This window comes from Gopherus flavomarginatus, chromosome 7 (genome assembly GCF_025201925.1).
Source record: "Gopherus flavomarginatus isolate rGopFla2 chromosome 7, rGopFla2.mat.asm, whole genome shotgun sequence".
In the NCBI taxonomy this organism is placed as follows: Eukaryota; Metazoa; Chordata; order Testudines; family Testudinidae; genus Gopherus; species Gopherus flavomarginatus.
The window spans coordinates 68,579,728-68,606,455 of record NC_066623.1 but is presented as its reverse complement, the minus strand read 5'-3'; the positions used below and the strand labels follow the sequence as shown (position 1 = coordinate 68,606,455).

At 43.0% G+C, this 26,728-nt stretch overlaps 2 protein-coding genes across 4 annotated transcripts in view; one reads left to right on the top strand and one right to left on the bottom strand.

Moving 5' to 3' along the window:
- Positions 1-26,728, bottom strand: part of CDC73 (cell division cycle 73) — a 185,395-nt gene that overhangs the window by 71,965 nt on the left and 86,702 nt on the right. The gene's annotated exons all lie outside the window — the stretch shown is intronic.
- Positions 16,000-26,025, top strand: B3GALT2 (beta-1,3-galactosyltransferase 2). Its single transcript, XM_050961459.1, has 2 exons — positions 16,000-16,582; positions 21,643-26,025. The coding sequence occupies exon 2, from the start codon at positions 21,775-21,777 to the stop codon at positions 23,050-23,052; it is 1,278 nt and encodes a 425-aa protein (XP_050817416.1). The 5' UTR covers positions 16,000-16,582; positions 21,643-21,774; the 3' UTR covers positions 23,053-26,025.

The window sequence follows — 26,728 nt, the reverse complement described above, 5'->3', positions numbered from 1 at the left end:
CAGCCAATCAAGATGCTCAACTTTCAATTAGTTCACCGTTTCCTGCAACAGGTGGCATTAGCATGTAATAAAGTGAGTGATCAAGTTATTTAAATAGGCTTGCTAACAGATGACACCATTATGCAATCAAAAAAAGGAAGACTCACCTACATCAGGGCATTCTTGCTGAAATATCTGACAATATTTTACCATGGGCCAACAGGTGGTTAATTGACATTATCTGACTGGTCAACTGACTGGCTTGCGAAATCTATCCTAGCTATATAAGTGCAAACTGAGCTCAATGAGAATTTACATAACTTCCTCTTGTTTTTATGTAATTCATGAGGAGTTGGGAGGCAGATGTAATACATTACTTCACTGGTGGCTTTGACTTCTGAATGGTGAATTATGGAGAAAAATTAAATCCTTAGGATCACAAAAGTAAACCAAAACCTAAAGATCTAATCAGTAGTCTTCATCTACCACACCAGGAGTCAGATATGCTTGGAATTACATACTCTATTATGGGCACAACATAATATATGAATCCAGAGAGACGCCGGAGAGAAGCTGTGAGGACAGAGAACACCAGCGACCGCAGCCTGCAGCCCAGGAGTTCTCTGTCCCTGTCAGGCGCAGGGCCGCGGCCTCTCTCTCCTGCTGGGCACTAGGTGGGACACCGCACCCCATATTCTTCAGTGATATTATATGATTATAGCACCTGGGTAACACCCACTACACTAGAGAGTGGGTGGGGAAGGGCGTATTCAGGGGCAATGGGCCATTACGAAATCAATAGGCCTTAGGAGAAGCTTATCCCCTACCTGGTAAGTCTTCCTGAGACTGCTACAGACAGCCTGTAAGTAATGGCTGCTGTGACTCCACAAGGCTATGTGACCAGGCACATGATTCTGGACTCCTTTGGATGTCAGTATTTCTCCCCACAAACTGGTCTAGGCCCCAAGTTTTGAAACAAAGGGATCTGACCATATGCTAAAGCTATATAAGGACGGGAGAGACATCATCTGTGGTTCTTCACTCCCCACACAAGAAGACTCCTGGAAACACCTGAGGAACAAAGATTGAACTGGGGGAAGTTCTGGACCCAGACTAAAGGGATTTCTAGCCTGTGTATGAAACTCCTGTGGATTCCAAGCTGCAAAGCAAGTGTAGCTTGTGCCTTAAGACTCTACAAGTCTGCCTATATCACCAGTTATGATGAGAATCTGCTACTCATATCCAATCTATTTAGTATATTAAGCTTAGCTTGCATTTTTTGTTTATTTGCTAGGTAATCCACTTTGATCTGTTTGTTATTACTTATAATCACTTAAAATCTATCTTCTGTAGTTAATAAACTTGTTTTTGTTTAATCTAAACCAGTGAGCTTTGACTGGATTGCTTGGGGAAAATCTTTGCTTCATTACCACAAAGGTGCATTGTCCTCTTCAGATTGAGGGAGAGGCAGACCAGGTATTAAACCCATCTACTAGCCAGATTTGACCAGGGCAGGATGGTGCTACTCTGGGGTACTAGGTTGGGAAGCTGGTCGTTAGAGATCCAGAATATAACTTCAGTTGGGTGTGTCCCTTCCTATGTGAATGCTGGAGAAAGCGCAGGCTGGAGGGCTTTGCAGCTTGTCACAGCAGTACAGTGTGAAAGGGAGCACAGGCTAGTGGGTCAGAGGGCTTGGTGGTACCCCAGTTCAAGATGGTACCCTGTGGGGACCCCATCATAACATGAAATTAGAAAAATCCATGAGCTGATTTTAATGAACAAGGTGCAAAATTTTAGGGAGTTTGTACTTTCACAAAAGATGATCAAAGCTATTCCAGCCAGGGTACATTTTCAGGGCTCTGAAGGATGGTATATATAATGTTCCAAATCTTACAATTTTACAAGTTTCATAATGTTTGGTGTTTCCAAGACCCAGTTCCTAGAGTCATGTAATTCGGGAAGAATCACAGTTTTCATAAAAAGAAAATTTATAGCACTCATGATTGTGGAGGAAAAAAACCAAACTTTTAGAACGTGAACCTTAGGTGGTCAAAAGAATGGGGAAAAAACTAAGTAAATAAAAAGAATCTAAATTTATTTTTTTTAATTTCATGACCTTGGAGGGCTTGAATCATGATTTTTGAATGCCTGAGATGACAATATTGTACATACCAGCAAGTGGTTAAAATACGCACCTCTACTCATTAAATTAGTGCTTGTGGGTTTATCATCATTGTTATTATTATTAATAAAAAGGAACTTATCTTGAAAACAAATCACCACTGCAAATTATAGACAGTCATACAGTATACATTATTTCATGGTATGGTGTTACCATGCTTAATATCATTATCAAAAGCCACCAGGATGTTCCATTTTATTTACCAGGTTTTCCCTCTCCCTACCTTATCAAGTAATACAAATAGATGTAGCATAAAAGGTGCTACATTGGAGAAGGAGCTTAATATCACAATTTTCTATTTTTTAACTGTTTGAAAATGTTCAGTACTGCTGCAGGTTAGCTCTCTCTCCCCTGCTGTGCTGAATCAAAGTCTCAAAGTCACAGATCCTTTTAGAATGCAAAAGCAGCGATCATGACAAGCAGGAAGCACTACTTCCTAATATATCAGTGCAGCAGGGGAGCGCTGCAAAAGCCACAATATTGTACAATGCAAATGAAACTATGCTACCCATTCCCTACTGAAAGTGTGCTTTTAACACTCATTTAACATTAGCAAGAGAGAGGCCTGGTCTACACTAGAAACTTATACTCTATAGCTATGTTTCTCAGCGGTGTGAAAAATCCATACCCCTGGGAGATGTAGTTATACCCAGCTAACCTCCGGTGAAGCCATTACTAGGTCAATGGATGAATTCTTCTGATGACCAAGCAACTGCCTCTCAAGGAGGTAGATTACCTATGCTGCTGAGAGAACCTCTGTCGGCGTAGCCATGTCTATGCTGAGATGATACAGCAGAGCAGCTGCAGCATTTTAAGTGTAGACATATCCCAAGATCAGGGGCGGGCAAACATTTTAGCCTGAGGGCCGCATCACGTTTCCAAAACTGAATGGAGGGCCAGTTAGGGGAGACTGTGCCTCCCCAAACAGCCAGGCATGGCCCAGACTCACTCCCTATCTGAGCCCTCCTGCTGCTCGCCCTCCTGACGGCCTCCCTGGGACTCCTGCCCTATCCAACCCCTCCCCTCCGTTCCCTATCCCCTGACAGCTCCCGGAATCCCCACCTGACTGTTCCCTGCTATCCCATCCAGCCCCTCCTCTCATTCCTGACTGCCCCTACCAGGACCCCTGCCCCATCCAGCCACCCCTTCACCTTGTCCCCTGCCCGCCCCCGGAACCCCTGCCCCTGACTGACCCTTGCCGCCCATCCAATCCCCCCTCTCCTTCCTGACTGCCCCCTGGGGACTCCTGCCCCCATTGAACCCCCCTGTTCCCTGCCCTTTGACTGCTCCGACCTCTGTCCACACCCCTGCCCCCAACCACCACCCTGAACTCCCCTGCCCTCTATCCAACCCCTCCTGCTCCTTTACCACACTGCCTGAAGCACTGGCGGCACTACAGCCACACCGCCTGGATGGAGCCAGCCACGTCACCGCACAGCACAGAGCACTGGCTCAGGCCCCAGGAGCTTACAGCTCTGCCGCCCAGAGCATTGCCAGTGGGGCAGCAAGCTGAGGCTGTAGGGGAGGGGAAAAAGCAGGGGAGGGGCCAGGGGCTAGCCTCCCGGGGCTGCACCTCAGGGGCCGGGCAGGAGGGTCCCGTGGGCCACATAATTTGCCCAACTCTGCTCTAGATATAAAGACTCAGAGGGAAAGCAGTGAAAATTTAAAAAGTAGAGGAAAAAGGGAAATGGGAAAAAGAGGGAGAAAAAGCAGTGGATTATTCAGGGAGACCCAAGAGTAGCTCTGTACGTTGCATTTACTCATAACACAAGAGCAAACAGAAGTGTGCAGGCCAGCATGTGTTCTGCTGCTCAGACTTCAGCTTCCCCTTGCCCCCTCCTTGAGGCAGTGGGGCTCAGGCTTCTCCTCTCTTCCCCTACCATCTGCATCAGGGCGGCTCAGGTGGGCTCAGGCTACAGTTCCGCATCATGGGGTTGTGTAGTAATTTGTCATCAGAGGAGGGTCACAGTGCAATGAAGTTGAGAACCACTGGTCTAATTTTATTATTTTCTTCCAAACTCAAGTTTTAAGGTTTTTTTGTATGCATCCTGTGTAAAGTACTGACTCAACACTTGTTTGGTATTTTACAAATTCCTTTGCTCTACACAAGCCAAAACTGAATCTACACAACTACAAACCATTCCCCTGAACTGCTTTGGTTGTTTTTAATTATTTACACAACATAAAGGTGCTGCGATAATTTCGCAAGACACATGGAGTAGTATAAAAGACGGTTACTAACCTTTGTAGCTGTCGTTCTTCGAGATGTGTTGCTCATATCCATTCCAGTTAGGTGTGCGTGCGCCGCGTGCCCATTCGTCGGAGATTTTTACCCTAGCAACACTCGGTGGGCCGGCAGGGCGCCCCCTGGAGTGGTGCCGCTATGGCGCCTGATATATACCCCTGCCGGCCTATCCGCTCCTCAGTTCCTTCTTGCTGGCTACTCTGACAGTGGGGAAGGAGGGCGAGTGTGGAATGGATATGAACAACACATCTCGAAGGACAACAGTTACAAAGGTCAGTACACAGTCTTTTCTTCTTCAAGTGCTTGCTCATATCCTTTAAAAGTTAGGTGATTCCCAAGCCTTACCTAGGCGGTGGGGTCGGAGCGAGACATTGCAGAATGTAAGACCGCTGAGCCGAAGGTGGCATCGTCTCTGGACTGCTGGACCAATGCATAGTGCGATGCAAAGGTGTGGACAGAAGACCAGGTGGCCGCGCGGCAGATTTCCTGTATGGGAACATGGGCCAAGAACGCAGCAGATGAGGTTTGAGCCCGAGTAGAGTGGGCGGTGAGATGGCCAGTCGGAACGCGAGCCAAGTCATAGCATGTCCGAATACAGGATGTCACCCAAGATGCAATCTGTTGGGAAGAGATTGCTATGCCCTTCATACGTTCTGCCACCGCTACAAATAGCTGAGGTGAAAGACGGAAGGGTTTGGTCCTCTCGATGTAAAAGGCGAGATTCCTGTGGACATCCAGAGTATGCAGCTGCTGTTCCCATCATGATGGGTGTGGCTTTGGAAAAAAGACTGGCAGGAAGATGTCCTGATTAACATGAAAGGCAGAGATGACCTTAGGGAGGAATGCCGGGTGTGGTCACAGGTGTACCTTGTCCTTATGGAACACCGTATACGAAGGATCCACAGTCAATGCTCGAAGTTCTGAAACTCGTCTAGCCGAGGTGACAGCGACTAGGAATGCCGTCTTCCAGGACAGGTACAGCAGCGAGCATGTGGCTAAAGGCTCAAAAGGGGGCCCCATGAGCCTGGTTAAGATGAGGTTCAGGTCCCAAGTAGGGGTTGGGCGTTTGACCTGGGGACAGAGTCGCTCCAAGCCCTTGAGGAATCTGGAAACTATAGGGTGGGAAAAAACGGAACTGCCAGCCTCCCCAGGATGGAAGGTGGAAATAGCTGCAAGATGCACTCTTAGAAAAGAGATCGCTAGACCTTGCTCTTCGAGAGACCATAAATAGTCCAAGATAGTGGGGACTAATACAGATTGCGGAGAAAGGTCCTGCTGGGCGCACCAGTGACAGAAGCACTTCCATTTAGCGAGGTATGTTGATCGCGTGGAGGGCTTTCTGCTTCCCAGCAGCACCTGTTGCACTGCAGCGGAACAATGCAACTCCGATTGGCTCAACCAACCAGCAGCCATGCTGTCAGATGAAGGGACTGCAGGTCCGGGCAGAGTGGCAGGGGAATCAGGTCTGACAGAGACAGGTCGAGCAGCATGGTGTACCAATGCTGCCTCGGCCAGGCCGGAGCGATCAAGATAAGGTGGGCTTTGTCCCTGCGGAGCTCGAGTAGAACTCGGTGGACAAGAGGAAACGGTGGAAAGGCATAACAGAGGTGGCCCGTCCACGGAATGAGGAACGCGTCCGACAGGGAGCCCGGGGAGCGACCTTGTAGGGAGCAGAACACCTGGCATTTCCTGTTCACTCTGGAGGCAAACAGGTCTATGTGGGGAAAGCCCCACCTCCGGAAAAGCGAATGGAGAATGTCCGGACGGATGGACCACTCGTGCGACAGGAAGGACCTGCTGAGATGATCTGCGAGCGTGTTCCGGACTCCTGGGAGGAAGGAGGCTACTAGGTCTATAGAGGAGTGGGCTATGCAGAAGTCCCACAGTTGGATCGCTTCCCAATACAAGGGGGAGGACCATGTCCCTCCCTTTTTATGTAATACATGGCCGTTGTATTGTCTGTGAATACTGCAACACAACGGCCCTGCAGATGGCGCTGGAACGCTTGGCATGCCAGCCGAACCACTCTCATCCATCAATGTGTAGCGTCAACTCCTGGGATGACCAAAGGCCTTGGGTGCGCAGGTGCCCTAGGTGAGCACCCCAGCCCAGGGAGGACGCGTCCGTTGTTAGGGACGTGGAGGGCTGGGGAAGATGGAACGGAAGACCTGCACACACCCGGGATGACGTTCGTCACCAGTCGAGGGAGCCGAGAACACTCGGCGGAACTGTCAGAATGATGTCTATGGCATCTCTGCCCGGCTGACAGACGGAGGCGAGCCAGATTTGTAGAGGACGCATTCGCAGTCTGGAGTGCTTTGTGACGAATGTGCATGCAGCCATGTGACCCAGGAGACCAAGGCAAGTGCGAGCAGAGGTTGTCGGAAAACTCTGAAGACTTTGGACAAGGGAGACTATGGCCTGAAACCGGGGTGGGGGTAAACTGGCCGTTGCAAGGTTGGAGTCCAGCATTGCCCTGATAAACTCTATCCTCTGCATAGGCACCAGAGTGGACTTGTCTAAATTGATGATCAGGCCTAGACGCATAAAGAGGTCCTTGATAATGGTCACATGACTGATGACTTGTGCTTTGGAGGCCACTCGGATAAGCCAATCGTCGAGGTAAGGGAAAATGTGTATTCGACGACGGCGTAGGGAAGCAGCGACGACCGCCATACACTTCGCGAAGACATGAGGGGCCGAGGAGAGGCCAAAGGGGAGGACAGTAAACTGGTAGTGTCGATGATTTACCACAAACTGCAGATACCGCCTGTGCGAGGGATAAATTGCAATGTGGAAATATGCATCCTTCATGTTGAGAGTGGCGTACCAATTTCCAGGAAAGGAATTATGGTTCCCAGGGATACCATGCAGAACTTGAACTTTTTGATGACTTTGTTCAGTCCTCGCAGGTCTAGGATAGGCCGGAGGCCCCCTTTCACCTTGGGAATTAGGAAATATCGGGAATAAAACCCTTTGCCCCTTAAATCCTCCAGTACCTCCTCTATAGCTCCGATTGAGAGGAGCCTGCGGACCTCCTGGATGAGGAGTTGCTCGTGAGAGGGGTCCCTGAAGAGGGACGAGGAGGGGGGGTGGAAGGGAGGGGGTGAGACAAACTGAAGATCGTATCCAAGCTCCATCGTATGTAGGACCCAACGATCTGAAGTCAATTGGGACCACGCAGGAAGGAACGGGGAAAGGCGGTTGTAGAACTGAAAGGGATCCAGGGAGGCAACTGGTACACTGCTCTTGGGCATATCCTCAAAAGTTTGATTTGGGTCCCGGTGTTGGTTTGGTGGGACCGGAATTGTTACCCCCTTGAGGTCCAGACTGACGTCTGCAATTGGTACAACCTCGTCTTCTGGCAAAGTCTTGTCTTGGCTGAGGCGGGGGGTAACGGCGCTGAGGTTGGGAGCAGAAGGACCGTCTTTGAATCTGAGGTGTATGCATTCCCAACGAATGCATAATTACTCGCTTGTCCTTTAGACTCTGCAGTCTAGGGTCCGTCTTTTGTGAGAACAAGGCTTGTCCATCAAACGGCAAGTCTTGTATGGTATGTTGTAGCTCAGGTGGCCGACCGGACACTTGCAACCATGATATACGTCGCATAGCTATGCCACAGGCGACCGTTCTAGCCGCCGAATTGGCAGCATCTAGCGAGGCTTGTAAGGAGGTCCTCGTGACCCTCTTCCCCTCCTCCAGGAGTGCTGCAAATTCCTGGTGGGAATCCTGCGGAACCAACTTGGCAAACTTCCCAACCACCTCCCAGGTATTGTAACTGTATCTGCTCAGGAGGGCTTGTTGGTTCACCACGCAGAGTTGGAGGCCTCCCGCAGAATACATTTTCCGTCCCAACAAATCCATGCGCCTGGCCTCCCTAGGTTTAGGTGCAGGGGCTTGTTGGCCGTGGCGCTCCCGTTTGTTGACGGACTGTACCACCAATGAACAGGGAGCGGGGTGCACACAGAGGTACTCATACCCCTTAGAAGGCACCATATACTTCCGTTCGACCCCCTTGGCTGTGGGTGGGATGGAAGCCGGGGATTGCCAGATAGTGTCTGCTCTAGCCTGGATCGAACGGATGAAGGGGAGAGCCACTCTGGTTGGTGTCTCTGTGGACAAGATGCTAATCACCAGGTCCTCCACCTCTGGAACCTCCTCTACTGGAAGATTGATATTCTGGGCAACACGCCGCAGAAGGTCCTGGTGTGACCGGAAGTCAATCGGAGGTGGCCCAGACAATAATGTCCCCACTACTGCCTCATCCGGGGAAGAGGAGGATGACAGCCCCAGGACGAGTGGGTCCTACACTGAAGCCTGGTCCGGGGGGACCTCCGTCTCCGGAAGATCATGCGGGTCCGGTGCGTGTGCACTGGTTTCCTCTGTGCCAGCGGGGGAGGTCTGCTGACGGTGGCCTCAGGCACATGGTGCTCTGAGTGACCGGAGCATGATGGGCCAGTCAGTTCGCCTTGGGCTTGATAAGCCCAAGGTGTCCAAAAGGACCACTGATCAGGTCCGTGGTCCGGGCTATGGGCATGCATATCCGAATCCCCGTAGGAGGCACTGTCTGCATGGGAGGAGACAGATGGATGATGCGAAGGCCACGGAGGAGCTGAAGTCGATTGGACCAGGTCTCTGTGTCCATTGGACTCCTGTCTGCGCGGTACCGGCGAACGGTACCGGGAGTCATAGCGGTGCCGGGAGCGGGACCGGGACCTGCGACCAGCACGGTGCTGGGAGCGGGACCAGGACCTGTGACCAGCGCAGTACCGGGAGGTCGACCAGTGCCTTATGTCTCCATGCCGAGACTGGCTGCGAGAGGTACGGCAGTGCTGGGATCTGGACCGGTGCCGAGAGTACCGCGATGGAGACCGGGATCTCGAGCGGTGCCGCAAGTACAACCGGTACCGGGATGGAGAGCGGTACTGGGACTGCAAGCGGCGCCGGGATCGGGAGCGATGGCGGGACCGAGAGCGTCCGTGGGACCTGGATCAGGACTGGCGGCATTCGATAGTGCCTGGCAAAGATGGCCTCATCATGGCGGGCTTGCCCAATGATTGAACAACCCGCACCAGCAGTGCTGGGGGTTGGGGCAGCTCAGGCTCCGTCAAAGCAATTCGTTCCCGAGCCGTGGAGAAGGTCTCCGGCATGGAGGGCATGATGAGCTCGACCACAGCGTGTGCCAGGTAGCTGGTAGGCACCGGACTCGACGGCTCCTGTGAGACTGGTATCAACAGTGCAGAGGCAAGTGGTGCCACGGCAGTTGACAGTGCTGGGACGTCCACCTTGGATGTATGCTCCAACTGCGGTGTAGATACAGGTGCCGCAGGAGCCTCGTGCCTCTTGCTCCTCAGGGAGAGGGATCGGTGCCGGCCAGAAAATTGAGCCGGTGAAGGCTGGTGCCGAGGAGCCTTTACTGGAACCGTGCGCTCCGGTGCGGAGGGAGCACTTGTCCCCGGTGCCAGAGTCGGTGCCGAGGATGGAGGAGTTAGAGCTGCCTCCATCAAAAGTTGCTTCAAGCGAATGTCCCGCTCTCTCTTTGTCCGGGGCTTGAAAGTCTTGCAGATTTGACACTTGTCCGCAAGGTGGGATTCGCCCAGGCACTTTAAACAGGAGTCGTGCGGGTCGCCTGTGGGCATCGGCCGATGACAGGCCATGCAGGGTTTGAAGCCTGGTGAACAGGGCATGGGCCCCAGTACTGGGGGAGGAGAAGGGGCTAGCCCCTGATCCTCTAACTATATACACTACTAATATAAATGCTAGCTAGAACTACAGAAACAAACTATGTACACAATAACTATATAAACGAGCGAAGAGCTAGGGACGTGGAGATCTGCTAAGCACCGCTCCACTGTTCCGACCGACACGGGCAGTAAGAAGGAACTGAGGAGCGGATGGGCCAGCAGGGTTATATATCAGACGCCATAGCGGCGCCACCCCAGGGGGCGCCTTGCCGGCCCTCCGAGTGTTACTTGGGTAAAAATCTCCGATGAACATGCATGCGGCACGCGCACACCTAACTGGAATGGATATGAGCAAGCACTCAAAGAAGAAGCAGTATTTTTTCTGACCTTAAAAAACAACGCCCTTTCTGTTTGTGTTTCTCTGGCAGGTTTCTTAAGGTTTGCCCTGGTATCATTTACCATCAAGTATAGAAAGAGAGTGCACAACTGTGATAACTGATTAAAAATAGAAAGGGGCGGGGGAACATGGTCCAAATGCCAGAAGTACCTGCTACTCTGTGCTCAACATCATAGTTTTAATTCCTCTAGTGTTATTGCTATATTTCTGTTAGCCATGTAAGAAACTCACAGGTTAATGTAAACATTATAATTCTGTAGATTAGCTAGTGTTAAACTTGGAAAGGTAAAATTCCAAACTGCTTAAAAAAAATTTTTAAGCAATTATAATGTATGTGGAGTAATTAAGCAATAGTAAAAGTCTGAAGGAAAATAATGAAGACAACACTGACACTTGTGGTCATTTCTAGAGTTTCATTTTTCATTCGTTAAGAAAATGCTTGTGATAAGAAGTTATGAACCTATGTTCTGAGCATAAAATAAACCACAAATAAAACACTGCAACACTGACTACAATACAAACTGAATAATTTCTCTACTTAAGACAAAGAATGGTTACTAGTATATAGAATCATAGATTATTAGGGTTGGAAGGGACCTCACAAGATCATCTAGTCCAACCCCCTGCTCAAAGCAGGACCAATGAATAAATGCTTATATGCAGAGAGTTTTTAAGATACAGAATCTTCTCTAACTTAATTAGAACTAAAGATAATTAATATTTCTGAAAACAGTTACAGCTGTGTGAGAGTAAATAAATACCAGAATGGGAAAAATAACACATATAGGTCTAGCGACTGAATTGTTCATAGGATTCAACTAAGGTCAAAACAATCAACTTGAAAACAATGTCATTTGCTATATTTAAATCGTTCATTGTAATATTCTGAAAACTCTACAACATATACATTTTGGAAAAGCATCTCACATACAGCTCTGCAGAGGAACGTCAGCCTTTTCAGCCACATATACCTGGATATAGAAGCTAAACTATTCCAGCCTCAAAACTGTCTGTTCCATATCTTTCAAATACAGATTTGCACAGCCTGCCATTTTATTCTGTTTTAATAGCTACCAGTATTTAATTCAACGACAGAAGTGTTTTTAACCCAAAATATAAATTTAATAGAAGTAAAAATAACAAAATATATAAAATGATTCTAAAATTATGCTATGCTATGCAGCAGCATGCAAAGTAAAGCAGTTACAATTGAGAAGCAGAAGCATACTGCAAGTTAAATGCTCAGGTGGGTAGTCAGGAATACAAGTGAAGTAACACTGATGGCCACAAAGCCACAAGTCTGAAAATGTACCCTTTTTTTTTTTGTTTGACAGAAACATTTCAAACTTTTCAAAATAGATGCACAAACATTTCTGACAGTACACCTATGCTAAAGAGGGCAGATTCACTTCAAAGTTAAGTGGGCTCTGTTTTGCCCACACACACACACACCTCGGCTGCTTTCTTCACTGAACTATGGAACTTTCATGGGCCATGGTACCTTACTGGTTTTCCTTATATAAAAAAAAGGGTGGCTGCTCATTAGCACAGTGTGACACACTGTATCTCAGAGGAACACCCTACACCCCCAAGTTCATCCTTATAATATGATTGTGTGGTATCCAATGCAAAGTTTGTCATGTTGGGTGTCTTTGCAAGTCTCATGATGCACTGAGCATTGTTGTTATAGTAATGTTATAGGTTGTAATTTCATGTATATAGTTATGAGGCTGAAAATGTGTCCTCATGGCTTAAAACAAGCCCAGGCAAAACTATCCAGGAACAGAGGGGCAGCTCAGACCTCATCAGGACACATAAGAGACAAGCCCAGCCCCACAGGAACAAAGGACACTGGCCTAGGCAGCAGCAAATAATCTGTTGGACTCTCGAGTGAGTCACCCCCCTTCCCTTGGCAGTCTGGGACTATGACGAGGTAATGCTCACCTGACCCTGAAGAGGTGGAGGCCAAAGCCAAGAGGGAAGAAAGAACATGATAAAAGGGAGAGACGTTTGCCATGCTCTCTCTCTCTCTTCCACCACCATCTATGGACACCATCACCAAGCGACTGAAGCGCTGATCAAAGGGAAAAGCCTGGCTGAAGGCTAACAAGCCAGCCTGTTGTGAGAAGCATCTAAGTTTGTAAGGACACTGGAAGTGTGAATATCAGCTTAAAATGCATTTTGCTTTTATTTCATTTGACCAAATACGACTTATACTTTGACTTATAATCACTTAAAATCTAACTTTTGTGGTTAATAAATGTGTGTGTTTATTCTACCTAAAGCAGTGCATTTGGTTTGAAGTGTGTCAGAGACTCCCCTTTTTTATTTTTTTTTTAATTTACTGATATAAATCCAGCAGCCTGTCGGTTGATATTCAAAAGCATGTAAATCACTATAAGTATGTAATTGTGCTTCTGTAAATCACTATCAGTTAACTAACTATATGAATTGTTTTTTATTTTCCAGGTAATACTTCAGATAATAGCAGGTTGGATTTCAACTTGTCATGTTAGGTGTAATCTGTTACTATACATATACAAACTATGGGCCTGACTACACTTACAGTACTGCAGTGGTGCCGCTGCAGTATTTAGTGAATACGCTACAGTAGAAACTCAGAGTTACGAACACAGTTTCAAACTGACCAGTCAACCACACACCTCATTTGGAACTGGAAGTATGCAATCAGACAGCAGCAAAGACTAAAAAAACAAATATAGTACAGTACTGTGTTAAACTACTGAAATATTAAGGGAAAGTAGCATTTTTCTTCTGTATAGTGAAGTTTCAAAGCTATATTAAGTTAATATTCAATTTAAAGAACAACCATAATGCTTTGTTCAGAGTAACAAACATTTCAGAGTTACAAAATCTCCACTCCCAGGGTGTTCATAAATGAGGTCCTAACGTACCTCCACCGGAAGAGGTGTAGTTAATCCACCTCTGAAAGAGGCAGTAGCTATGTCGATCAGAGAAGCCCTCCCGTTTACCTGCTTTCTACACCAGGGGTTAGGTTGGTATAGCTGCATTACTCCAGGGGGTGGATTTTTCACACCACTAAGTGTCAGTCAAACTGACGGAAGGTGGTAGTGTAGATCAAGCCTTAATATATTTAAGTTTGGAAGAAGGGGAGGATGAGTAGTATATGTCCCAAAGTTTGAACAGACATGTCAGTAGGCAGGAGGCATTCACACTTCTCAATACTGATTCTTAATTATTTATAGTACCATTTGGCAGTACAGTTACTGCCTACAATTACTCACCCTTTTGCTTTTTTTAAACCACTATTTTAGACCAAAGCAGGTACAAGTCTTTATCAATATACAGTAACTCCTCACTTAACATCATCCTGGTTAACGTTGTTTCATTGTTATGTTGAGAATTAATGTCAGTTAGAGAACATGCTCGTTTAAAGTTGCGCAATGCTCCCTTATGACATTGGTTGGCAGCCACTTGCTCTGTCCACTGCTTGCAGAAAGAGCAACCCATTGGAGCTAGTTGGTGGGGGCTTGGAACCGGTGGGAACCAGCAGCTCCCCTATCAGCTCCCCTAAGTTCTCTGCACGCCAGCCTCCCAGCAGGCTATCAATTGACAGGCAGTTCAGCTGTTCCTCCCTCCACTGCCATATGCTGCTCCTGTGCTCTGCCTTGGAGCTGCTCCCAGGATCCTTCTGACTGCTGTGCTGGCAGGTGTTTGGGTTAGGGTGTACTTAGAGTAGGGTCAGTGTACTTAAAGGGGCAATGCACACATCTCGCGCTCTCTCTCGCCCTCACACACGGTATATCTCTGTCTCTCTGCCATGCTGTGTCTCCTCCCTCCATTCCTGCTGCCTTGTAGACCATGAGCCTATGTTAATAACAATGTGTTAACCCTTGAGGGCTCAGCTCAATGCTAGTTCATCATTAAGCAATAAGGAATTCCCTGGAAAATATCCCACCATCTGACTCTACCACCTCAACCAAGCTTCACAATCATCATTGCTGTGCAAAGTATTATATTAATTGTTTATAACTTATACTGTGAGTGTATATTATATGTGTGTGTGTGTATATTATATATACATAAAATATATAGTCTTTTGTCTGACAAAAAAAATTCCCTGGAACCTAACCCTCAACCTCACCACCCCCATTTATGTTAATTCTTATGGGGAAATTGGATTTGCTTAACATTGTTTTGCTTAAAGTAGCATTTTTCAGGAACATAACTGCAACGTTAAGCAAGGAGTTACTGTATATAGTACCTCAAAGATGGTAATAGAGTTTACACAAATTGTAATTAGGACTGGAAATACGAAGACTGAAAAAAGGTCATTCTAATTAACATGGTGAACTTTTACACATTGATATTTTTGTAAAAAAGGTATATATCTGATTAAATAATTTTTGTAAGTTATCAGAACATGAGACTGGAAAAGTAAACTACATTGACTGCACCTGGGGAAGCACGAATTGTTACTTAATTTCCAATACAGCAGGTACTTGCCCAGTGCACTACAGAAGTCAGAGACAGCATATGATATGGTAGTCCAATGAAGAAATTCTCAATCTTAGTCTATGGCTCGTCCCATTAGAAGAGCTGCAGAAATGAAAAATCAGTGGACCATTTCCAAAGGACAAGATGGATAATTACTCAAATATTCATTCTTCAGTACAACTGTGTTCCCTATAACTGGATAAAATCTTTGGTGTTTTTGCTTATGTACTGCATACACCACAGAATTTACTATGATACTGTGCCATAAAAGATCAGGCTGTTGAAATGAGAGAAAAGAAAATTTAATACAGGTTGTATTAAGAATATCAAGACAAATTACATACTGTGGACATTTCAAAAGAATAAAATTTATAAAAATATCAGGGTCTCTTACAGTCATTCAGTTCCCCTCCCCTATTTCTGCAATGCTGAACTTTGTGACCTTTACCAATGAAGGAAACCACTAAAGGCTGAATGCCCTGGTGTTTGTACATTAGCTGCTGCCAGCTGCTTTGACTAAACTAAGATCATGAAGAAGAGTTTCCACATGAGCAGTCATGGGTGTAGGAAATAAAGGTAGGGTCATTCTATTTTTATTTTAATATTATAATATAGTAGGACATAGGTCCTATTTTACACAGAATAACCAGGCATGTTCACAGAGCAGAGAAGAGGTTAACCCAAGCTAACATATTTAAAAGTGTACAGCTCTTATCCTCTTCAGAAGCATATCTGGAATGGAAATGGAATGTCTAACATTAAAAAACATTAGTGAATTGTAAGTTATGGCACTAAAGATAAGGGAATACAATTTGAAAAACAAACTCAATCATTCACTTAATTATCCCATTTTCATATTATTCACTCATCACTACACTTGTACTGAATATGTATCATTTATCAAATAGAAGTAAAAACTTGTAAGCTTTCTGGCTGCCTTAGGATTTAGTCAAAATGAATGCAAACAATCACGTGGGAGTCAGCCAAGCAATGACGTTAAATTCTGCTCTGTCAGAAGACGGCATCTGTCAAAGTCCACATTTAAACTGCTGCCTGCCTGTGCAGCAGCTGAAGAACTATGGAATGGATTTTATAGATCAAAACCCTTAGTTAAAATTGCTCAAAACCTTTTCAGTTACTGCCTAGCAACAAAGGAGGAAGGAAGGAAAAGAGGGAGGGAGAGATAAATCTCATTACTCAATGCAACTGAACCACTACATTCTAGCACTTGCTGCTTAACATTATCGCTAGAAATATGGATACTGAGAAGAGAATACAGCACTGCATTGTCCGACAAGGGAAATACCAGATGTAAAAGCTTCAATGCATCAATTGTCAGGAACAGACAACCCTCCTCGGAACACAAGCAAGAGCTACTGTTCTTTCATTTGAAAGATGAACAAAAGACCAAGAAATGGACACTTCTAAGCAAGGAAGGTAACACAGCAACGAGCAGACAGATGGACAGATTGGATACCGTGAAAAGCAATCGCAGGAAGCAGACGTTTGGGGGATGTGCGCATGTTCGATAGCATCTTTTCTGCTGAAGTGATGGTGTGCCAAAACTATTTTCAGTGGGCATAATCCTCTCAACGTAAATGGCCTAACCAAGGAAGGTATGTCTAAACCACTTGTGAGATATTCATTCATCTATTACCTTTGCATCCTATAGGTATAGATCATTGCTAACCTATAATTCCCAGAGATAACATTTCCATGAACAGTGAAAAAGAATTCTAGCAATTCCTCCCCCCAGCACCCACACAAAGGAGAATAAATGTCACTACTGCTTTACTTCTTAGTTATTAAATATGTTTCTCATGGTCAACTGAGGGTTAAGGGTATGGAAAAGGGATTATGGGGCTCATGTAGCTATGTGTGGTTATTGTATTTGAGAAATTAAACTTAAGAACCTCTTGTTTTAAAAAAACCATTTAACCATCCTCTCAAACTAGGTCAGATTTAATCCTTATCTGAAGTAATCTTAAAGCCCTGGTAAAATGGCTATGTTTGACACACGCTGAGTGCCCTGAACCATCAAAACAGACCATGCTGTCAAATTACATTAGTTAAGTAGTACCTTCAATCTTTCACGCATTTTCCACATATTGCTCTTAAACACAAGCAAAATGTCATCAGATTAAATATCATCAGCATGCCTAATTTAAAATTAAAAAAGCAAGCAAAAGAATGGACATGATTTAATCTACCAGCAGTACAATTAACCACCACATTTTACAAGTAGTATCAGGCTCGACTGAGATCTCCAAAGGAAACCTTAATACACTGGTATCACTCAAGATGGTGAGCATGTAATGTACATCATGCAATCATTACAAGTTATCTGCTTAATATGTAACACATTGATTAACTGCAACTATAAAAAAGGCACCATGATAAACTGATTGAAAATCTTTTCTATCTATTGTTTAAGCTCGGTAATCTTAAAATACTTTATTGATAAAAAACAGACAGGAATCTCACGTTACTACCACAATAAAAATAAAAGACCTGAATCTATAACAATCTTATAGAGCTACAGAGTGAACATCCTTATCTGCAAAATCTATCAATAAAACATAATAAATGATTAAAGAGTAATATATAAAAGTGCTTTCTTTGTCCCAGGCAAGTCTAACACATAAAACTAATGCAACTGTGGACAAAGTCTGCATGTCTAATTTAACAAAAGATGTAGCAAGATGATGTAACTTGAATATTGAGTGGCACCTTAACAAAACATAACTCATGTGTTAAATTTGTCCAAAAGTTTAATTTTGTAAAAATTCACCGGGGGGTGGGGTGAGGGAACTAACCTCAGCAGTTGTTCCAATGAATGATAAATAGTTAATTTTGTGAATTTAATGATTTAAAGTTATTGGATTTTAACTAGCAGAAAACAAACATCAGTTTGAGCATAGTCTATTTTGTGCAACGGATTAATGTAGTTAACATGTCAACATAGATATTACGCCCTGAATAATGTGTTTAAACCCTGCTGCTATTTACTACCAGTACACCAATTCTCAGGCCGCCTTCTCAACTTTTCCCTCTAATTAAGGGTTTGCCCACAGAGCTAATCAAAATAAGAAAATCCAGGATGTATAAATGCAGAGCTGAAACTAATGCTTCTATCTGCAGAGCCATAATTATTGAGCACTACTGGAAATAGAAGGAGCTGAAACACGGGGAGCAAAGACAAAAATAAAACATTCAAGAGGCATTCTACAGTCTAACTTTGTCTATTCACAATACATCAATCACCGCACATTCAAGTGTTGAGAAACAAGTAGAGCTTTTATAATATGCTTAAAATGCACAGCTGCATACTATAGCATTCAAAGGACAAGGTGACTATTCCACTCTCTGGGTAGATTTAGTCCCACTTACCAGTAACACAGGATGTGTTAATTCTACACTATTTAAAAAATACAGCTTAATATTACTGATTGAACAAGTGTTTGATAATACTCTACCTAATAAAACAGTCAAGTGGTAGGAAACAAAACCATTAATGTTTTTCATAATGTATATTGCCAACTTTTCACAGTTTGTTAAACATTAGGCTATTTTTATTAGGTAATATAATCGGTCATACTTTTTTCCCCCCAAAAGGACAATTATTATTATACTTCGAGATAAAATTCTTAATTTCCTTCATGCATTTTAAAATATTTTGAACCACAATTACAAATGACATAACGAAGACATCAAGTTTTAATTAGTCTTTCAGTAAATATTCCACAAGCCTAGTGAACAGACATGTTTTAAACACAAGAAATTATACAATTTTTGAATATACGGTTTTATTAAAATACATGAAAATCAAGAAACATTTGAAGAAATCACATCATTTTTATCAAGTTTTGAGCTAAAGATAGGCTTAACATATCAAGAAATTTAAACAGACCACATAAGCATAAAGATTCTAAATAAGCTTTAGCTTTTAAAATCCTCTATTCCTATAATATTTTCTTGTGAAAATTAATTGAATACAAGTTTTCAGAAGCTCATTCTATACGTTTGCACATGAAATATTCGTAGATACTTTCAAGTTCCGCCAACTAAAAATGGGTGCACAGCAAAAAGTTACATTAAAATATTACTTAATAGTTACAGCTACCAACCTAAAAATCACTGAAATCTTTTGCATTTAATAAGAGGAAGTTGTGATAGTAGAATAATTCTGTGTGGCTACAAAGTTCAATTGAACTGCAGTTGCTATCCTTTATTCAACAACTTTTCAAGAAATTCTGTGTTTTACCTTTCTGAAATCTACAAGAGCCTACATACATAAGAAATGGAATAACAATTTTTTTTTACCAAATATATCCCCACCATCAGAAGCTGACATTAAATATTCATTGCACTGAGAGATGTTGGCTGAACAGACACATTTGAAGTAAGACTGTTATATTTGCTTTTATGTAAATTTAAAACTCAAACCACTGATTTTGCAAATAAAACACATTGTCAGCGTTATACATTTCTCTCTCACATGCACACACACACACACACACACACACAAGTTCACGAATAGGCAGATCAGCTCAAAATTAAAACCTTAGGGATTTATTTCCTCCAACACAGACAATTTCAGGTTAGTTCTCAAATTAAATAATAATCACTTACAACTTTAACCTCCATGTTACAGGTATGCGTTGTGCACATTCCAAAATAGTTCTAGAGGCAGCTCAATATCAAATAAACAATAAGTCAATAAACAATTTCAACTTCAGACAAAACTACTTCAACTCAGTGGGTTTAGGCACTGCATACAATAATAGAAAATCTTCATATAGAAGGGTTAATATATCACTGAGCAAAAATTTTACTGTTTCAGAAGCAGAATTTTGGAACTATATGGTCTTTTCAGATACATTTACATTGTTGCAAATCATGGTTAAAATCCCCACTTACTTGCTCCTCCTAGTGGAGGTTAATAAGATAAACAAACTATAGCTTTCATTCAGTAAGATAATACTTTCAGCACTGTATCCAAATATTCTGAATGAGCTGTCCTCTGCAGAAAGATCTATTCATTTTTTCACTTTAAATTTAGTCTGACATAAGGTCATTTAAAAAGCTTTATGTAGAATTTTTTTTAGAATTTTTATTTTTCTACATGTTTTGGGCACAGTCTTGTAGGCTACATATGCATACAAACATAAATGGGGGGGGAAGTAAGTAAAGATTTTTAATCTCTAACCATGGCATGATTTAATAAATTATCATGTCTGTGCCAACCTTTCAAATTACATCTTTACAGTTTAAATCTTGTAATTATCCATGTAACACGTCACTACCTTTTTTAAAATGAAGAATTAATCCAAATATTGGCTTTGGAAGATAGCAAAGTAATTAAATAAATTCCACATTTACATAAAAGAAGTGTTTTCCATGGGACTCCTACAAGATAGGAGGTTTTTTTTTTTTTAACCAACTCAAAACCCTCGAGTCCAGAAATAAATTAGAGCAAACTGAAAATCACGAACAAATTTGTACTGTGCAATGAAAGGCCCATTTATGAGATGATGTGATCAGCTTTTAATATGCAGCATCATGAAGCTGCCATACTGACTCTGCTCTTGAATCTCAAAATAAATTTATGAGGAGATGGGAAGTCATGCTGTAAAGCTACGTTAGCAAATTTTCTATAGTTGCAGCTGCTAGTATAATTTTGTCTTCACTGTAACATTTTAACAGAAGCACAAGTTAGTTACTTTAAAAACAAGAAAAGCATCAAAAATAATCTGTGGTTTACTATAAAAATTGAGAAATTACTATGTAATTTTACTTCCTATTTTATACTTCCTGAACTCTCCATCCCTACAGTAGATAAAACGTTTAATTTTAAAATTAACCACAGAAGATTCAGGTAAGGAAAATGTTCTCTTCAACCACTCATTGTGGAACTAAAGGTTAAAGATGAGTCAAAGACGAACGAATGCATTTTATCAATTTGTTACTGTCTGACAATTGTAGTGAGGTTACTGGACCCTGAAAATTAATGTTGACAGGTGCAACTTCTCACTGAGTTTCTGAACACAGTAGGGGCCAAGGAAAACAGGCCTAGCAGTGTACTGTGACTAACAGAACTCTGCTATAATCAACTTTGCACCGTCTGTCCCACTACCCAAACATGACCATTTTACAAAAAGGGCCTCTGACTGACAGCCATACTACCCACTGCACGTCAAATCAATTTTAATTAATGCCAAGAAACCTTCCCATTTGGTATCACGGCATTTTCACTTGGCCTTTCTCAAGAATTGTAGAACAGTTTTACATTCACTATACATAGAGCTGATTTAAGTCAGCCTCAGACTTTCTTGTCCAGAGTTGAACAAGCTACCTTTTATTGCATAGTGGGAAGGAAAAGACAAATCATTAGTATCTAGGATACATTATCCATATAAAGCAAAAGCTTTTTTGTAATTTGTAAAGCGCTGCACTTTTCCCAAATGCTAATGTGTCAAGTACATTTTAACCTAAAAAAATGAAGTTTGCCTTTTAGTGTAGAATTCAACTTTCTGTTCAGATAATTACACTAAGACTAATATTTTATAGTAAAATTGAAATTTTATTTGCTACTTGTTTCTCACTGTAACTTTATATTATAAAAACCTGATCTTAAGGTGAATTGTAAAAGCTTGTTATTTTTTCACCTATGCAGCAGGGTGACCCTTTTGCAGAGAATTACTCAATGTGAATATAACAGAAGATGAATACCAAAGAATAGCAGTGGATTCAAAAGGAAAGGAAAAAGCATTTTGTTCAACCATTATCTCACATCCCATTGTTGGATATGTACAACATGCTTCAGTGGAGAAGACGACACTGCTGTTTTGCAAAAATGACGTGGAATACCAAAAGGTCTCTGTTTCGCACCCATCTTATTGGTCTGCTTTCTCTCGTGTTTCTTTTTGCTATGTTTCTGTTCTTTAATCATCATGACTGGCTGCCAGGCAGGGCTGGATTCAAAGAAAATCCTGTGGCTTACACTATTCGAGGATTTAGGTCTACAAAAAGTGAAACAAACCACAGCTCTCTGAGGAATATTTGGAAGGATACAGTCCCTCAGACTCTTAGGCCTCAGACAGTTACTAATTCCAACAACACTGACCTGTCACCACAAGGAGTAACTGGTTTAGAGAATACACTCAGTGCCAATGGAAGTATTTACAATGAGAAAGGTACTGGACATCCAACTTCATATCATTTTAAGTATATAATAAATGAGCCCGAAAAATGCCAGGAAAAGAGTCCTTTTCTAATACTACTCATAGCTGCAGAACCAGGCCAAGTGGAAGCTAGACAAGCTATTCGGCAAACATGGGGTAATGAAAGCCTAGCACCGGGTATCCAAATTGTTCGCATTTTTTTGCTGGGCTTAAGCATTAAACTAAATGGATACCTCCAACGTGCCATACTGGAGGAAAGCAGACAATACCATGATGTTATTCAACAAGAATATTTAGACACTTATTATAACTTAACCATTAAAACTCTTATGGGAATGAACTGGGTTGCCACCTACTGTCCAAATGTTCCCTATGTTATGAAAACTGACAGTGATATGTTTGTCAATACTGAGTATTTAATACATAAGCTTCTGAAGCCAGAACTGCCTCCAAGGCACAAGTATTTTACAGGTTACCTAATGAGAGGGTATGCACCTAATAGGAACAAGGATAGCAAGTGGTATATGCCACCTGATCTGTATCCAAGTGAGCGTTACCCTGTATTCTGCTCAGGAACTGGTTATGTCTTTTCTGGAGATTTGGCAGAAAAGATATTTAAAGTCTCTTTAAGCATCAGACGCTTGCACTTAGAGGATGTATATGTGGGGATCTGTCTTGCCAAGTTGCGTATTGACCCTATGCCCCCACCCAATGAGTTTGTCTTCAATCACTGGAGAGTTTCTTATTCCAGCTGTAAATATAGCCACCTAATTACCTCCCATCAGTTCCAACCTAGTGAACTGATCAAATACTGGAACCACTTACAACAAAATAAGTACAATGCCTGTGCCAATGCAGCAAAAGAAAAAGCTGGCAGGTACCGCCATCGTAAACTGCATTAAAAAGGACAATACTCTCTATAAAAGTATCCCATGTGCAATTTGTAAATATTGCTGAAAGCATGTACAGTGAAAATGGATGAGCTTAATGGGACAATCTTTAGTTAAGCCCTCATGACATAATGGAGTTTGAAAATTATTTTTTTAATTTTAGAAGAGTATAATTCTTGAAGATAGTAATATTATGAAACTATAACCAAAAGGTTTTCCAAACAAATTTGAGGAAAAAAGATGGTATACAAGGATTTTTCTGTGTTAATGTGCAATAATAAGCATGCACACTTTGGTGGTACACTTGCTATTTTATGTGCCAATAAAATATAATTGAGAATATTTTCCACACTAAATTATTAATTTTTTTTAAATACACACACTGCTCTAATTCTAAACAGTATTTCCTCTTCAGCCATTAATGATTTCATTCTGTTGCCTAGAACTGTTGTAAATAAAACTATCCATGACAAGTTAAGGACATTTTGTAAGTTTACAAAGAAGTTTTATTCCTTAACTTCAGAACCATGTTAAAAAGTGATTACACAGCTGTTTCACAGGCAATAGGAATTAAGTAATGTGACATTTACAATTTGAGAAGAAACTATCAATACATTTTAAAGTACTGAGCACATACTTTACTACAGTAAGACAAACAAAACCCGCAGTTTAGAAGGCTGATATTTTGTGGTGTGACAGCTTGTAATGTGAACTGAGGCTTAGGGCTTGGCTACACTCAAAACTCCAAAGCGCTGCCGCAGCAGCGCTTTGAAGTGCGAGTGTGGTTGCGGCGCCAGTGCTGGGAGAGAGCTCTCCCAGCGCTGCATGTACTCCACCTCCCCGTGGGGATTAGCTTGCAGCGCTGGGAGCCTGTTTACACTGACGCTTTGCAGCACTGTAACTTGCCACGCTCAGGGGCGTGTTTTTTCATACCCATGAGCAAGAAAGTTGCAGTGCTGTAAAGTGCCAGTGTAGCCAAGGCCTTAGATTAAAGTCTAAATTGAGAAGTCATTGATGGTTACTACAAACTCAGTTATATTCGGAGGATGACATAATAATCTTGGTAACAAAGAGCATCCTAGTCCTAATACATTACTCACCATGCAAGTCCATTATATCTGCTATTGCATTCACTTTCTTTGAAGTAGTTAAAGGTGCATGAAAAATGCACAACTCAGGACCTCTGATCTGGTTTAAAAAATGCTCCAATTTTTTGGGGGAAAGACTGCAGTTCCCTTCCCCTCTCAAAAATACTATTAACTAAGTGAAAAATTGTCATTTGAGCAAAGTAAGCAAAAAATCATCTTTTCCACAAAGGTGGTAGGGAAGTGATAAGTTAGCAAAATTGACATTTCTGGATAATAAGATGGTCTAAAAAAATAAAAGGAACACGAGTGCGATGAAAGTCACTCCTGTGTCCCACTGAAAGTGGCAGTTAAAGATACAGATTTAATATATCGGTTTCCACTCTATCAATGCACGTACACTGCTACCTCGATATAACGGCACCCGATATAACATAAATTTGGATATAACACAGTAAAGCAGTGCTCCAGGGGGGCAGGGCCACGCGTTCCAGTGGATCAAAGCAAGTTCAATATAACACGGTTTCACCTATAACGCGGTAAGATTTTTTGGCTCCCAAGGACAGCGTTATACTGAGGTAGAGGTGTATTTAGGAAACATTTCCCAACAGGTTGCTGCCTACTAATGCTAGATATTCTAAGTCACTATTTGTTGTCACAGTGCCAGGATACAGCCATAAACCTTTGATTTAGTAGAAAACCATTCTGCAACCTCCAATAGTACCTTTCTTGGGCAAAAAGAAAAATTCCTGAAACATTTGGGGAATAGTTATATTATTTGATTCACTTTTATTATTTATTTTAATAAAAACAGACTGTATCTATGGTCACTCAAATCTTCCTTTACAGGAAGGTTACTCAGAAGGTAGTGGTTAGTCAGTTTCTGCATTATTTAAGACTTCTCTGGTTTCCCCTAATCTTTATTGCACTGGGTTTTCAAACGATGTAAGGCACAGAGACTGCATTTATTTTTTGGTTGATCTTCAGGTAATAATGGAAAGAGATCAGAGTCCATACAGATACTGTTTACTCTTTACAACCCTTGATATGTCTGACCACAAGGCAAGTACTAGTAGGTACGAACAAGCTGAATTACAGTGGTTGTGTTTGTTCCTCCTAGGGAACACTGCGCTCTTGGGTAACATGAGTAATTTGATTTTAGAGGTCCTGCTGTTTTCTATCTCGCCACATTTCTATATTCAATTTAACTACTCAGATAGTACCACAACCACAGGGTATGAGCATTTTCAAAGTATTAAACAGAACACTCTCTCTTCTTTCCAAGCCTGTAGGAAAAATTGCTTAACTAGTTTACAGGGCCGGTGGAAGGATATTTTGCGCCCTAGGAGAAACTTCCACCTTGTGTCCCACCCTCTGAAAACTAGTAAATGTAGCATTATAAATAGCCTGTCAGAAGGGGAAAGGGCTTTGTAATGTTTCTTTTTTACCTTTAAGGCATTTCAGTTGCTTGCCATTGCTTTTGATGGTGTCCCATTCAAAGTCTTACTGTTGTGCAAAGCTAAACAATTGAGCCTTGCATTGCATCACCAGCCAGGTTAGGCAGGGTGACAAATCCCCCTTGCCCCAAAGGGCCATTATCCCCTGGTGACTAATTTCTACTCCAAGTCTATAAAGCAGGCTTTTAAGGTAAATATATTATTCCTTCAATATTACCCATGCACACATCTCACTCTTGACAAGTTACCAGCTTTGTGTAGATCCCCTCCACATTCCTCTTTGTGGGTAAGTGCCCTGTAAGACACGTGTTGGGTGCAGTGAGTTTGTCAGGCCAGTGGCGACGGCTGTTTGTGAAGATCAGAGGACCTTTTGCCAAGGGGTGCTGGTGTCACAGTGAGCTTGGAGTGGTTGACAGTATGGGGCAGGGCACTGAGGCTGGTGGGGCAGGTAACAGGCACTGGGCTGTGGGGCAGGCAGTGCCGGGAGTGGGCAGGGGCAGGTACCTGTCAGTCTCCAGCACTCGGGTCCTGCCAGTAGCCTCTTCATCTCAGAGTCTCCCCTGCTTGCCCAGGGGACACTCCTCTTCTCAAGCTCCCCGGCTGCTGCCGCCACGGCCACCTGGGAGGATGCAGATGGGGGGGGTGCCGCTGAGGATGAGACGCAAGGGGTTGGGCTCAGCTGGGGCCCTGCACCTGCTGGCCGAGAGAGCAGCAGGAACTAGGCGAGTGGGTATGCCACTTGGATTAAGTGAAAGCTGCACTGAAGAAATAAATCTCATTTAGTTCTAAAAATGATGACGTCCATAGCCATTCCCTCTACATGTACATGAAGGTGACTGACGGAAACAGACTTTGGGGCTGCTGCTTTACCACTGTGCTGATACTCATGCTTGGTTTTCCTTCAAATACATATCCAACAGTTTGCTTTCCAGTTGATACTTGTCAGAGATAGCAGTCTGGATGAAAGTTAGACAAGATGGAAATAATGCTGCTGGCTATTGGGAAGACATCCGGAGAGATGGTTAGGGGCAGACTGTTCCCTCCATTAAGGATGTATTCTGTTCCTTAATTATGTGACATGCTATCATGGGTTCATAATGCATCCAGCACTGGGCCTTGATGTTCAGTTAAGAGCAATGGCTCAAG

Coding starts and splice junctions, on each gene's coding strand:
- B3GALT2 (XM_050961459.1), top strand. CDS start 21,775: ATGTACAACATGCTTCAGTGGAGAAGACGACACTGCTGTTTTGCAAAA.